At 40.5% G+C, this 14,829-nt stretch overlaps 2 protein-coding genes across 2 annotated transcripts in view; one reads left to right on the top strand and one right to left on the bottom strand.

Moving 5' to 3' along the window:
• The window catches only part of LOC134531232 (C-terminal-binding protein), a 445,126-nt gene that overhangs the window by 148,087 nt on the left and 282,210 nt on the right, over positions 1 to 14,829 (top strand). The gene's annotated exons all lie outside the window — the stretch shown is intronic.
• Positions 12,428 to 13,084, bottom strand: LOC134531375 (uncharacterized). The gene has a single exon (XM_063367077.1). The coding sequence runs from the start codon at positions 13,082 to 13,084 to the stop codon at positions 12,428 to 12,430; it is 657 nt and encodes a 218-aa protein (XP_063223147.1).

Below are 14,829 nucleotides of genomic sequence, written 5' to 3'. Positions count from 1 at the left end.
AAGGTACCTGTCAGTCTTTTTATTGGTAGTGTGTGGAATAGGCTTAGTGCTGGTTGATATTGCAGTCCTTTCACGGATAGCTAGAAGAGATTTCATCAAGGGGCAGGGCAGTAAAGCGAGTTAAAACCATCCACAAGGTCTCTGAGTGTCCTGGTATCTTGTATGTGGAGTAGGATCAGTGCTAGTACTGCTCAGTATTCACATTGACTGTTAGAAGAGATGCCATCAAGGAGCAGGGCAGTACATAACCTTGATAGCCAACCCTTACACAAGGTACCTGGCAGCCCTGTTAGCTGTGCGGTAGGTCCCATCTTGTTCCAAACACTCACTGCTAGCACCAGCTCTTTTACCAAATCACCTGCATATTAAATGAAAATCAGAGGAAATAATTAAAGGCTGAAGTAGTAATATTGGTTCCTCCGAGGACAGGCTTCTAACTGTGGTTCTTGTTCTCAGCCCATCTCAGATTGTGACATCATGGCGGCCATTTGTTTGACCTTTACCCCGGTGGCTATCTTGGATCCGCCATCTTGGATTCTGTCCATTATTTATACCATTTGGTTTTCTAGAATTTTCTGCCATTTTGTATTATGACTTCACTAATGCAATTATCGTTAGGGTAGCCATCTTGAAAGTCCATAATTATCAGAATAATGTGAAAAATATTAAAATATAAAAAAATTATTAATTGATATTTTAATAATATATTTATAATAGCACCTACATCTTTGAGATCGGCATCCTCCGTCCAAACCTGGTGAGGGCAAAAATAAAAAGGACGATCGATCCTCCCTCCACAGATGCAGACCTCCCACCACTATTGCCATATACATACATATATATCGCCAGCAGTTATGTATATATATATATATATCGCCAGCAGGTATGATGTTATATCTGCCATATTTTCGTATACCATCGTGTTTTCGTCTGCCAGAGGCCACCATCTTGTTTTAGTCTTCCATAGGCCACCATATTGCTTTAGTCTGCTACAGTGCATTGTCGCCATGTTACTTTTACACCCATTATAGTGCCGTAAATATTTATTATTACTTTGGTGCCTGCCATGTTGAAATTTGGATGCCATCTTGGAAATTTTGTAATTATTTAGCTATAAATTCGGGAAAAATTCCATAATTCATCAAAAAACTGCAATTAATATACTGATTGATTCGATCGATTCCTGCCCTTTGTTCGATACTTGATGGGTGCAAATTTTTTTTTGTAAAAAATATTTAAATAAATATGTTGAAAACTCCTAAAAGAATCTTAAATTCCTCTACTACCAGCCTCCAGTAAGTCGATAATGACATTTGACAGCCAATTTGGACATTTCTAATTATTTAGATAGAAATTTGGGAAAAAAATTACACAAATAATAAAAAATAATGCTTTATTATTTATTTGATCTATATCCTTCCTGGGTTCGATCTGTGGTCAGTGCTAAAAAAATAAATTTAGGCAAAATTCCTTATTTAATAAAATATAGTGGAAACTCCTAAACGATGCTTAAATTCATCTAGTACCAGCCTCCAGTAAGCCGATGATGACATATTGATCGCTATATTAGAACTCCATAATACTTGACCTAGAAATCGGAAAAAATTCGAACAATCAACCAAAAATCATATATTAATGTATGATTGACTCGATAGATTTCCGACCTTGGTTTTATTCTCAACCAGTGATTAGAGTAACTAAAGTTTAAAATAAATATTAAATTAGGTTTCCCATTACCTTTTGCGTAGTTTATTAATCATTCACTTAACGAAAACTGACTTAATACAAGATACCTGTCCGACGAAATAAATACTTATCGCCGTGCCTACCACTGAGGTATAATTTTTCAATACTTGGAATATGTTCCAACCAGGTATTGTTCAATGTTAGGCGTATATACCAAGCATATCCGAACCAAGAAGTATTTTTCGTTGATGCTCGAAAAACCCTTTTAAACAGGCAATGTCCTGCATCAGGTGTTTAGACCAGACCTCTCCGAACCATGAGACCAATTATGTCCTGAATACAGACTTAATGATCCACAATCAATGAAAAGGAAGCACATTTGGAAACACAATAAAAAAGGAAGCACAATAAAAAAGGAATCATTTTCGGAAGCACAATCAACGAAAAGGAAATACAATTGGAAGATAAAAAACGAAAAAGGAAGCATAATTGGAAGCACATTCGACAAAGAGGAACCACAATCAATGAAAATGAAGTACAATCAACCTAAAGGAAGAACAACCAACTAAAATGAAGCACAAGAAAAAAAACTGGAAGCACATTTGGAAACAGAATAACAAAAAAGGAAGCTGTTACGAGAAATTCAGTCTTAGTTAGAATCAGATTACAAGAAATAAAACAATAAAACTTTGAAATCTTAATAATTGATTTATTTATCAATATTATACTGTTACGAACGTGAGCAAGGCCGCGACACGCGCGGGTGCAGAGCTGGCTGGCGGCTGCCGCAACATGATATGCGCCGCGCGCTCCTGGAAGATTACAAAGATTGTCACTTTCCCCCCTCCTTCCCACCACTTCTCGCGCGGCGCCCGGCCTTTGACATGTAACTGACACCTGACAGCTGCGGAGTTATGCGAGCCGCCGACACGTGTTTCGAGAGATTTCTGTCGTCGGGTCGGCACGGAATGACGCGTTAGGTGCTAGCCGCGCTCGGGAGTTCTGGAAGTTGCGGCTGATATATAAAACGAGGACGGCGGCCTCGGAGGAGAGTTTTAGAGAGTTGAGTCAGTGAAGTCGGGAGTTCTCCCGCGTCGGAGTTCTCGGGGCGGTAGTGCCACGGGTGCGGCAGAGGGGCGAAGTCCTTGGACAGAGGTTCCAGGGCAGGGAGTGAGTTCAGTGAAATCGGGAGCTTTCCCGCGGCGGAGTTTCTGGGCGATAGAGCAGCGAAGTCCCTGGACGAAGGTTCCAGGGCGAAGAGTTCAGTTCCGGGTTATAGTGTCGCGGGCGCGGCGGAGTTCCGAGCGAAGTTCCAAGCGAGGCGTCGAATGGGATCTCGGCGAAGGGAAGTGATGGCGGTGGCGGAGTGTGGCGATGGAGTCCCGCGGTGGAGATCCACGAGGGGTGCTGCGGCGAGAGTTGCGCCAGAGGTGTGGCCCAACGAGGTGTGTGGATTGTAAGAAACGAGTGACTGAGGAAGCAACATTATTTTTAAGTGCAATTTATTATTTGCAATTTTAGAAGATTAATTGTAAGTGACATAATAGTGACCATCAATAAAACTGTGTAGTGTAATAAAATCTTTAATTGAGCTATCCTTTACGAACCCGCGGTAAATCGTAATATACATATGCAAGTTAAACATGCGATAATTGTATGTAGCCTGTATTCGTCAGTTCTTTTAGTATGGTTGGAGGCTACTTTGTTGATGTACGAGTAGTTTCCTCTACTGACCGATGCCACCAACAGTCTCAGCTGATCAACTAATATGTTAATATCTTCCCATGATGTATAATCTATCTCTTCTGCCATTATCATCTTCCAGGAATGTCTATTATTAATATTTTTATGATCACTATTGCCCAGTGTTCATTGTAAGCTTGATCAGAATAGTTTATTTTATCATGGTGTTTCCATCCTTTCGGTCTCAGGGCTTCATCATAGCTTAAGATCTTGCCAGCTTTAGATGCTTCATCACAACCTTTGGTTTTGTCACCAGCCTCAGTGTCACTGTCGCCATCACCGTAGAAGTCAGCGTCTTTGCCCAGATTACTGTAAGAATTCTAAATGGTTGACGTCGAAGCTTCTTCATAGTCTTCAAGCTTCCTTATTAAGAGTCAATCATTTATACAAATTACGAGGATCTACCTGAATTCGGCTTGAATGTATTCTCACTTTTCATGCTAAGGATACTTCCATTATCTTCAGTCTTCCATAAATCATCAACGTCCTTCAATTTCAGTTCTTTGTCGAGACCGGACAAACTATGAACTTAAATCTCGTTCAAGACAAAGAAAATTATAGACGTAATGCAGAACACTTTTCTTTAGAAAAGTAGCCTTGTCGTTCCCCTTTAGCTTGTGAGCTTGTTTGCAGTTACAAGTTCTGTCGTGTATTTTTAGCTCTAGCTTCGCGTAAACGACTTGATACAAGAAACACAATTTATGATTTTTGTAGTGGATGTTTATCACAGTCATTCATTAATCGGACAGGGATACATACTAGCTACTGAGACTTATAGAAGATGTTTACTGAGAGTTTTAAATTGGAACCTTCAGTTAAAAATATTTTCTTTTTTAATATTTCGCCAGTGAGAGTGATTTAACTCATACAAGGAACTTGTTGAAGTATTTGAGGTAAATATTATTTTTTTATGCGGGATGTAGAATACTCAAAAGAATGGTGGCTGATTTAGACATTAGAGAAAATGAAGTGCATGATAGTGCTTATCAGCTGTCTCAAAGCATATTATTAGACAGTAATGTTTTTGATGTGATAACGTCTAATAAATCGATGAACACTGGCTGCACGCACGAAAAATATTCCCACTACGGATGTCCCACTACGGATGTTTACGCATGCGTGGCATCTCTCTGGTATGTTGCGGACGGTACAGAGAACTCGGCCGGCACGTGGAAGCAAACCGAGGTTATTGTTGTGCACCGCGCCACGGGAGTATATTCGCAAGGAAATGGCGTTCTCACAAGTAGGTATTATTTTAATTACTAGTGTAAATCAGTATATTTAAACAGTGTTGTATGAGTATTAGCTGTGTAACTAAATATTTATTGCTGGTATGATACTTTTCACGCTTTAGTTTGACATTGGTAATTATTTGTCATGAGTTATTATTTGATCAACTAAATCACACACCGTATTATAGTTACGAGCCCACGAGCGTGTAAATATTTCGAGTCCAACAGAGAATATGCTAGTCCATAGAAATTCAAACAAATATCGTGCGTGGAATATTTTAAATTTATATCATCTGAAACAGTTATTTCAATATGTCCTCGTGGCCGTGCGGTTAGAATGGCTGACTTTCAATCCAAAGGTTGTCGGTTCGAATCCCGGCAGCTGCGAATCCTTTTTTTTTGTACTTGTAAAAATAAATACGACGCATGCAACATTTCAAAAGTATTAAATATATTTGAAATAATTAATACAAATAAAAGTAAATTTGTTAATTTAATTGTAGATTTTATTTCACTCCTTTGTATCCATACAAAATAGCAATAATTCAATAAAAATGATTCAATTTTATTCATAAAAGTATGCAGAGGTAGATTTTATCATACAATAGATAGAAAATTTAAAAAAAATTCTTCCTCAAAGAATATAATATTTTTAATGCCTAAATGGTTTGGTTGCAAAAACCTATTACGGCTCAGTCTCAGGCCGAATATGATATTTCCTTTTCTTCTGGATCAATAATTTCATCAATGTTTTGTTATGACGTCACGTTAAACTATCGTCCGTAAACCGACTTTACAGACAACCAATTTTTTTTGTTTAAAAGGCACCTGTTTTAAATATCGTAATTGCTGATTTCTTAAAAGGAATTCATAAATTTATAAAAAACTCCGAATAAAATTGTGTACCTAATAATTAAAACTTTTTTTATGCAGAAAGTGTTTTCTCAGAAATAACCAGAAAAACTCTGAAAACATCAGCAGAAGTCTCGACACTAGTTTAACTTGCATGTGTATAATATTTAAAAAAAATGAGTTGTTTAAATTTTTTAATTTTATTTATTGTAATCTGATCTTTAACTGAGACTGAGTTTTCGAAATACAGCTTCCTTTTTTGATTTTGCTTCGAAATGTGCTTTTTTTTATTATGCTTCCTTTTTGTTGATTGTGTTTGCTTTTCGTGATTATGCTTCCTTTTTTGATTGTGCTTCCTTTTTTTGACTGTGCTTCCTTTTTTTGACTGTGCTTCCTTTTTTGACTGCTTCCTTTTTTGACTGTGCTTCCCTTTTTGACTGTGCTTCCTTTTTTGACTGTGCTTCCTTTTTTTGACTGTGCTTCCTTTTTTGACTGCTTCCTTTTTGATTGCGCTTCCTTCTCGTTAATTGTGCTATCAATTGTGATTCCTTCGCGTTGATTGTGCTACCGATTGTGCTTCCTTTTTTACCGTGTTTCCACTTGTGCTTTCTTCTCGATTGATCTTCCGATTGTGCATCCAAATGTGCTTCCTTTTTTGATTGTGCTTCCTTTTTTGATTGTGCTTCCTTTTTTGATTCTGCTTCCAAATATGCTTCCTTTTTTGATTGTGTTTCCAAATGTGCCTTCTTTAATTCATTGTGGATCGTTAAGTCTGCAGTCAGACAAGATTGGTCTAATGGTTTGGTGATGTCTGGTCTAAACGCCTGACATTGTACATTGCTTGTTTAAAAGTGTTTTTAGAGTCTGAACGAAAATTACTTCTTGGTTCGGAGATGCTTGGTATATACGCCTAACATTGAACAATTCCTGGTTGGAACATATTCCAAGTATTGAAAAATTATACTTCCGTGGTAGGCAAAACGACAACGTATTTATTTCGTCGGACAGTATCTTGTATTAACACTACCTGACGCCTGTCCTCAGAGGAACCAATATATACTAATTTCTAAAACTTAAGAAGATGGAAGAACATTAAAATGACAAAACAAGTAATTTTTATAAAATTTTGTTTAAAGTGTAAATATCAAACAAATATTAAAAAATAACTTTCCATAAACATACAATAAGAATCAATCTGGTCTCATTTACGCTATCGATTTGTTATTTTGGAAATCTTACTGCTTGCACTCCTAACAAGTTGGCAGGTATGATTTTCTGATTTAGCAACTCAAATAAAACCAATTGAAGCTTACCTAACTGAAAAACGTGTACCAGGGAAAATGTAACGTCAGCTTAAAGCCAAAGTGGCCGTATAACTGATGCGCCATCTTTGAACGCCATTTTGGGACATAAAGCTACCGTAATCTACTGAAAAAACAATAAAATGACACCTCACTCGTCTTTACCGCACGATTGAAGGCATTTTCGTTAAAATCGGGGTCTAGCTGATGGACTATATTGTAATTTTTATGCTATTGTAAAAAAGCTTTTTTATTTTGTACATTTTATGCTAATTCTGTTCAATATTTTTGTTTTGGTGCTTACTGTTCATTTGTTCTGGGGTATGTTTAGTTAGCAGTGTAAAGTTAAATACAGTAAACTTCCTATAATCCGCGGGCGGATGATCCACGGTGCGGATTATCCGCGCATGCTACGAAAAAATACAGCACATATGTAAATCTGTATTTTATCACAAGTGAGGAAATTTGAACTCTACTGACGAGTGTATTGTGTGCAGTATACAGTAAAATGCCACAGGCCTTCTCGGAACTCACGCAGTGTCTAATGAAGTCTCTGAGTACGTAGGAAGCAAGTACCGAGCACTTTTATGTTTACATTACTGAAATGTATTGTATGTTAATTATTCAGCTAAATACTACAATTTTAGCATCATTTAAAATTTTTTACTGTTAATTGTAACTTTTACTGTAGGCTTACATACATTTTTAGATTTTTCAGTTGAAATTAATGCTTCCTTTTTTGTTTCCCATTTTTGGCTCTTTTGCGGACTATACGCGATTTTCACGATCCGCGGTGGCCCTGCCACTTGATTTCGCGGATAATCGGGAGTGTAGTGCATAGAGAAAATGTTTTGTGGTTCGAATTTTCATAGAGACGCGGTTTCTTTAAAGTTATCTAGGGTCTATTTTCTTTAAAATTCCATTAACGTATTTTTAGTAAATAACCAGATGTATAAAAAAGTTTTAAGTGTAATTTTTTGTAATTTAAATTGTTGTATTGTTATTTGAAAGCAGTGTACTTCGCCAGTGTTCAGGCCATATGCACTTATTTCAGATGAAAACCGAGATAATTATTTTTTTCCCAAATAAATGACAAACTGTCGTTGAAATTTATAGGGTAGTTAGGATGATTACAGCAGTACGCATTCAGATATGTTAATAAATTTAACTAATATACACGTTGTATACTAAAATAGTTGCAGCAAAGTCTTAGCATCGCAAACGAAGTGCCTATTTAGTTACGAGCAGTTTTCTGGGCACAGGAGTTTTACATTTAATTTTAAGTTCTTATTTATTAAACGGCTGTGCAAGTAATGATTAGGCCAAGTTCGTTCTACATTCACACGTAAGTGTACACATATTCGCATCCGCAAGCATAAGAGAGATGGAGAAATGGGCAATGTCGAACTCTTGTGCATGCGTTCTTCCATGCAGGTAATAGCAATGCACTATTTTATCACTACGTATACCACGTACATGTCCATTTTATTCTTGTTTTTGAATAGTCGTGTTAGGGTCCGCGGTGGTCGAGGGGTGAAACCCCGATCTGGGTTCGATCCGGGTTCGATCCCAGCGGGGCAGAAGCCCGGAATTTCGCATGTAGGAATCGTTCCGATTTCGTGGTTGGCGGGGTTTCTCGGGGATCTCCCGTTTCCACCGCCCCGCTCATTCAAGCGCTTCGCCATTGCAGGGCTTTATTGCTTTCATCCCAAGGCACGCAGATGCCTTCAGGCGCCCAATAACAAGTCTGCACACCCGGGCTACGATACCCTACCCTCAGCTACCTTTCCCATACGATATTTATGTATTTGCTAGTTGTTTCCGCTTTATTATTTAAGACGTCATTTCTTCTGTCTGGGATATCAAAAAAGTCTAGTTTGTTGTGCACCTCTCTTTCGGGAATACCAGTTTTGAACGGCCAAAAAAGGCTGGGTAACGACGATGTCTCAAGTTGGGGGGGGGGGGGGGGATGTAAATAAACAAACAAACAGAAGTATATTTGTGGCACACTTTTAACGAATGGAAATATTTAGTTTTAGAGATAGATTAAGCGCAAAATTCCAATTAATGCCTTCGGCATGTCGGTTAATCTACATACATCGTGACTTTAAAACCGGTGGATGTAGCAATGATTTTATTAAATCTAGGTTGTTTACCTTGTTTGTTATGCGCTAATTCACACAATTTTATGTTTTGATACAGTGTGATATATAAAACTTATTTCTTTAAAACCAAAAGCAGGGTGGCCAGCCAACCGGGAAATCGGGAAATACGGGAAATAGCCAGGATTTCTTAAAAAAACCAGGAATACCTGGAATCAACCAGGAATTTTTATTAGAACCGGGAATTTTTTTTATGAAGTAACGATCACAATAACATACGGCTGTTAAATGAGCACGTTCACCACCCGTCGAAGCACGACAGTGTGCTCGTGTGCTATATTTTGTGAAAGTTAATTTGTTCATATTGCATTTAAAAACTTTTGTAGTACGTAAGAAACCGTTAACAATTCAGACTTCCATACTTATTATGTTTCTGTATTCAAAAGCAACAGCATTTTGGCTGAAAATGTTGTTGTAGGATGGTAGTAATTTCTCGCACGGCATGTTGGTAGCACTAGTTTTGTATGTATATTTGTTTTTACTTTGCGCTCATGTTGTTGCGTCACGGTATCACGTATACTTTTCTCGAGTTTTTTTTAAAAGTTTAGTTGTGCGGGACGTTGTTTTGAATCTTTTAATCTAACATGTAATTGGCGCAGACTATCAAAATGTAAACGAGTTCGGTCACCACATACAATGACAAATGTACGGAAGAGTTTGAATGGGTGGAGAAAGATCCAAAGTGCGGGACGAACGCTATTTGCAATTTCTGTAATCTTAAAATCTATATCGGTAGCATGGATGGGAAGAACAGCATTAGCCAGCCACGCAAGAGGGGCAAAACACGTGCGTTTGGTGTCAAGTAATTTTTGTGACGTGAGATTATAAATTTTTTGTTGGTGGTAGGTTTTGTTTTAAGCAAGTTCATTGATTTAATTTTTAAGCCTATAGTTAAGTTGTCTATTGTTTAACGGCAATAAAACATCATATTGTGTGTGCTTTGTGTAACAAAAATGCAAATTGTATGCAAATATTGATAAAAACCACCCTTGAAAAAACCTGGAAAAAACCAGGAATTTTATTATCCCAGAAGAGTGGCCACCCTGAAAAGTGACATTTCAGTACATTGATAAATTTACCGTGAAATACAGACAAGTTAATTGTTTAAGTTTTATCAAAACGAAGCCGAATGTGCTGTGTATAAATGCATTCCGAGATGTACAAATTACAGTAAGTGATTATTTATAAATTAGCGTACGTGTGGTTCGATATTTGACATATTTTTTTAAGTGCCCAGACGCGCGAGAGTAACAAGCACCCAATCAGTTACGTGAATACGAGATGCAGTGATATGCAATACAACCAGTCACGAAATCTATTCGCGAAATTCAGGCGTCTCTAATTATAAGCCGTTTGACTAGTTAAATGCATCAAACAGAAGTCATCATGCACAATTCAACGTAAACTGAACATAAAAACAACCGATGCATGTTTAAGATTTCACGTTTGAGCTTGTTTACAATGATGTTGCGTGACGTCAGTATTTTTTACGCTTATTGGCGCAAGTTTTGTTATGTATCCGTGAAATCCGTGTAGAACGAGCTGACGGAGTACCGTGAATAGTCGTCTTGCGTTTACGAGATGCGTTTCCGTTTGATTACGTTTCCGTGTCATTACATAACGGGTTTTAATGATAACAAGGTTTACTGTCACTGGCAATGAAGGCGTACTGAGAGTAGGGAGGCAGATGTGTGAGATAAACCAAATTGTAAGTGAACAGGGAAAAAATACGGTAACGTTATTAAAAATTAATGTTAAAGAATAAATATGATTACTAATTACATCTTTGAACATAGAAGCTGTTGATGCAAGTTTCTTTCGACTGGCACAGGGAACTTAAACGACAGCACTGATATACTCTGCACTTCCATGGTTCAGTGGTCAGAAAAAGGCAGGTAACAGTGCACTGCCCCCTATTAAAACGAAATTTTTTTTAGTATACAAGAAGGTTACATGCTTATATAGTTAACGCATCAGACACGAGTCTTTTTAAAATTCTGTATAAAACTGCTTTAAATTATTAAAACTTAAGGTTTAATATCTCAATTAAAATGTAATGAAAAATTTCGAAACTACGTCCAGACAGCAACAGTAGATAAATAAAACTTTTGACAAAATTTCATTCCAATCTGCTGCAAAAAATTTAACTAACGCTCACTCTTAACGGCTTACAGTATGGGTGCAATCTGTGGCAGAATTTCTAACTGTCTGTAATCAAATTGCAATGCGCTTACGTTCGTTGCTGCATTGCAGCATAACGCAAGTGTTCTAATTGCATTACTTAAGGTGTATTATGTGTGACCTTCATTGTCGGAAGACGGATTTCGTAGTCCCGTTATTTCCGTCAACGATATATCGTCGTGTGGTCTATTTAATAATTTTTGTCGTCTAATTCTGATAAAGCTATGCCTTCCGAACTTTTGACGCGACTTAGTGCAACATATATTTGCCCTTTTGCAAAGTTTTCTTTTACCAAGATCGATTATTGATATTTTCCCTGTTCAAAACTTTTTTCATGTAAAGCCGCATTTTCGAAAGTCTAGTTTTGCGCTCTTCGCAAGTCTCTTTTGGAATTGTCATCGAGGTCGATTTCCTCTGTTGAGATAGGCGTTTCTCCCTGACTTCGAACGTTTCATTTAAACGGCGCTGTCTCATATGAGCAGCACGTTTAGTAGGTCCACCCATATTCAGACAAATTAGTTAGTGTACTTCAGATTCTCTAAAAATAAAAGTAAAAATAACAAAAAAAACACGGACTAAAAAAAATACCAAAAGAAATTAATATGCACCAAAAAGTAAAAAAAAATGCATATTCTTCTACTACTTAATAATCAACTTACTTTTTCTACTCATCAATATGTAGGTACGATCTATGTATTTACCACGCAAGCAGGTAGGTAGGTAGGTACCTACCCACTTAAAGTCTAACTCAATACATACATATGAATAACAATGATCAAAATATTTTTTTAGAGTTCTCCTAGATAAAATAAAATGAAAAATTTAATACTGCTTAAAGTCATTATTACGATAATATAATGTAGTTACAATTATTGTTATTTTTGGAGTCGGTGTCAGCCAAGGAAACACTACAATATACTTAGCAATAATAATACGAGAATACTTTAAGAAATAATATTTTTTTTACAAAATAACTTTTATGCGAACGACAATATACTGTGAGTGCTGTGACAGAATACCAATACCTAATTAAACCTATTTACAAATTAGCTTTTATACAACTGTATAATGTTACAATATCTGCGACCTTGAAACGACATAAATACCAATACCTAATTAAACTAAACAAACGAACTTTAATACGACACTATGCTGAGACATAATGTAGCAAACGGTGATACGAAAATATAGCCAACATTAAAGACAAGGAATTAGTGTAAGAAGGTCGGTGTGGATATAGAACGAGAAAAGAATCTGAAACGGTTCGTAATCAAGTGACTCGGATCGCTTGTTTCTCTTGACTGGCGCGGCGCGTGTCCGGCGTGCCCCCTCCCGCCTCCCCCCTCCCGCCTCCCGCCTCCCGCTTCCCCCCTCCCGCCATCCCGCCTCCCGCCTCGCGCCTCCCGCCTCCCGCCTCCCGCCTCCCGCCTCCCGTCTCCCGTCTCCCGCCTCCCGCCTCCCGTCTCCCGTCTCCCGCCTCCCGCCTCCCGTCTCCCGCCTCCCGCCTCCCGTCTCCCGTCTCCCGCCTCCCGTCTCCCGTCTCCCGTCTCCCGCCTCCCGCCTCCCGCCTCCCGCCTCCCGCTTCCCCCCTCCCGCCATCCCGCCTCCCGCCTCGCGCCATCCCGCCTCCCGCCTCGCGCCTCGCGCCTCCCGCCATCCCGCCTCGCGCCTCCCGCCTCGCGCCTCGCGCCTCCCGCCTCCCCCCTCCCGCCTCCCGCTTCCCCCCTCCCGCCATCCCGCCTCCCGCCTCGCGCCTCCCGCCTCCCCCCTCCCGTCTCCCGTCTCCCGCCTCCCGTCTCCCGTCTCCCGCCTCCCGCCTCCCGCCTCCCGCCTCCCCCCTCCCGCCTCCCGCCTCCCGCTTCCCCGCTTCCCCCCTCCCGCCATCCCGCCTCCCGCCTCGCGCCTCCCGCCTCGCGCCTCCCGCCATCCCGCCTCGCGCCTCCCGCCTCCCCCCTCCCGCCTCCCGCCTCGCGCCTCGCGCCTCCCGCCTCCCCCCTCCCGCCTCCCGCCTCCCCCCTCCCGCTTCCCCCCTCCCGCCATCCCGCCTCCCGCCTCGCGCCTCCCGCCATCCCGCCTCGCGCCTCCCCCCTCCCGCCTCCCGCCTCCCCCCTCCCGCCTCCCGCTTCCCCCCTCCCGCCATCCCGCCTCCCGCCTCCCGCTTCCCCCCTCCCGCCATCCCGCCTCCCGCCTCGCGCCTCCCGCCATCCCGCCTCCCCCCTCCCGCCTCCCGCCTCCCCCCTCCCGCCTCCCCCCTCCCGCCTCCCGCTTCCCCCCTCCCGCCATCCCGCCTCCCGCCTCCCGCCATCCCGCCTCGCGCCTCCCGCCTCCCGCCTCTCGCCACCGGCCTCCGGCCTCCGGCCTCTCGCCTCTCGCCTCAAGTCGCGCGTGCCAATAACCATGTGCCTACCTCGGCTGACACCAACTCCAAAAATAACAATAATTGTAACTACATTATATTATAGCAATAATTTGATTGACTTTTAAGTAGTCTAATATTTTTAATTTCATTTTACTTAGGGGAACTAAAAAAAATATTTTTATCATTGTTTGTTATTCATAGGTATGTGTTGAGTTAGATTTGAAGTGGGTAGGTAACTACCTGACTTGATGTAAGCTTTTGGACATACACCATTGCTAAGAACATGTATGCCTGTAGAAGAAAACTACAAAAAACCACAGATGACAAAAACACAAATTAAGCAAAAAATTGCTGGTGTCAGGATATAAACACCACACAATACTCTACAACAGGAATATGGTCAACATACAAAGAAAAATGGACTAGCAGAACGAAAAAACCCCACAAATGATGACAGCACAAAAATACCCAACCCAAAAATTTGGCACAACTGTTGAAACGAGACAAAAACACAGAAAAACGAAAATACGAAACAAACATAATAGTTTTCCAAAAACAGAAAATAAACTAAAAAAAACCCACAAATGATAACACAAAAAATATTGAACCCAAAAAAATTCATCACAACAGTCAAAACGTGACAAAAACACGACAAAACGAAAAGACGAAACAAACACAACAGTTTTCTAAAACAGAAACAAGCGACGTTTCGGGAACTGCTATCTGCTCCCGTCCTCAGGCAGAGATGCACATGGTACGAAAACACAGGTGCGACTGAGTAGGGGCTGCCGCCGATCCATCATATTGCCATCCGGGGCAATTAGTGTGTGCGAGACCAGAAACCGAAGTTTCTATAACTCGCTTAGTGCATTGTAAATCAGGTGCACCCCACACTTTTGTAAAATCACTTGGATCAACGGGCGGGGCGCGTGTCTTGTGGGATAAGTTTGGCACACGGGCCTGTGTGTGCGCTGGTAGGTTGTGTAATGCTATATAAATTACGTGTACCTAATTCGGCGGGGGAGAGATGCTCCCCACCAGCTAGATCGGCTAACTGGCGTGATGTAGTGTCATGTTGGTGTGCAATAAAGGCTTGATAGTGTGCTATAATTGCAAGTGACCTAGTTAAACTCGGGTGTGGCGTGTACTGTAAAGCTGTGCGAGCCGCTCCTCCGAACCCCTAGGAACACAGAACATGCATGGGTAGTTAGACCATATGTGCATGTAATAGGTAGTCCAGACCGACACTCGCGCAGGCAAATCATCGAGTGGTCGTGTTGGTGAACGAGAAAAGAAAATACATAGGTTAGTAC

Source organism: Bacillus rossius, chromosome 3 (assembly GCF_032445375.1).
Source record: "Bacillus rossius redtenbacheri isolate Brsri chromosome 3, Brsri_v3, whole genome shotgun sequence".
In the NCBI taxonomy this organism is placed as follows: Eukaryota; Metazoa; Arthropoda; class Insecta; order Phasmatodea; family Bacillidae; genus Bacillus; species Bacillus rossius.
The sequence above is the reverse complement of the archived record's forward strand: the minus strand, read 5'-3'. Positions and strand labels throughout refer to the sequence as shown.

Coding starts and splice junctions, on each gene's coding strand:
- LOC134531375 (XM_063367077.1), bottom strand. CDS start 13,084: ATGGCGGGAGGCGCGAGGCGGGAGGCGCGAGGCGGGAGGCGGGATGGC.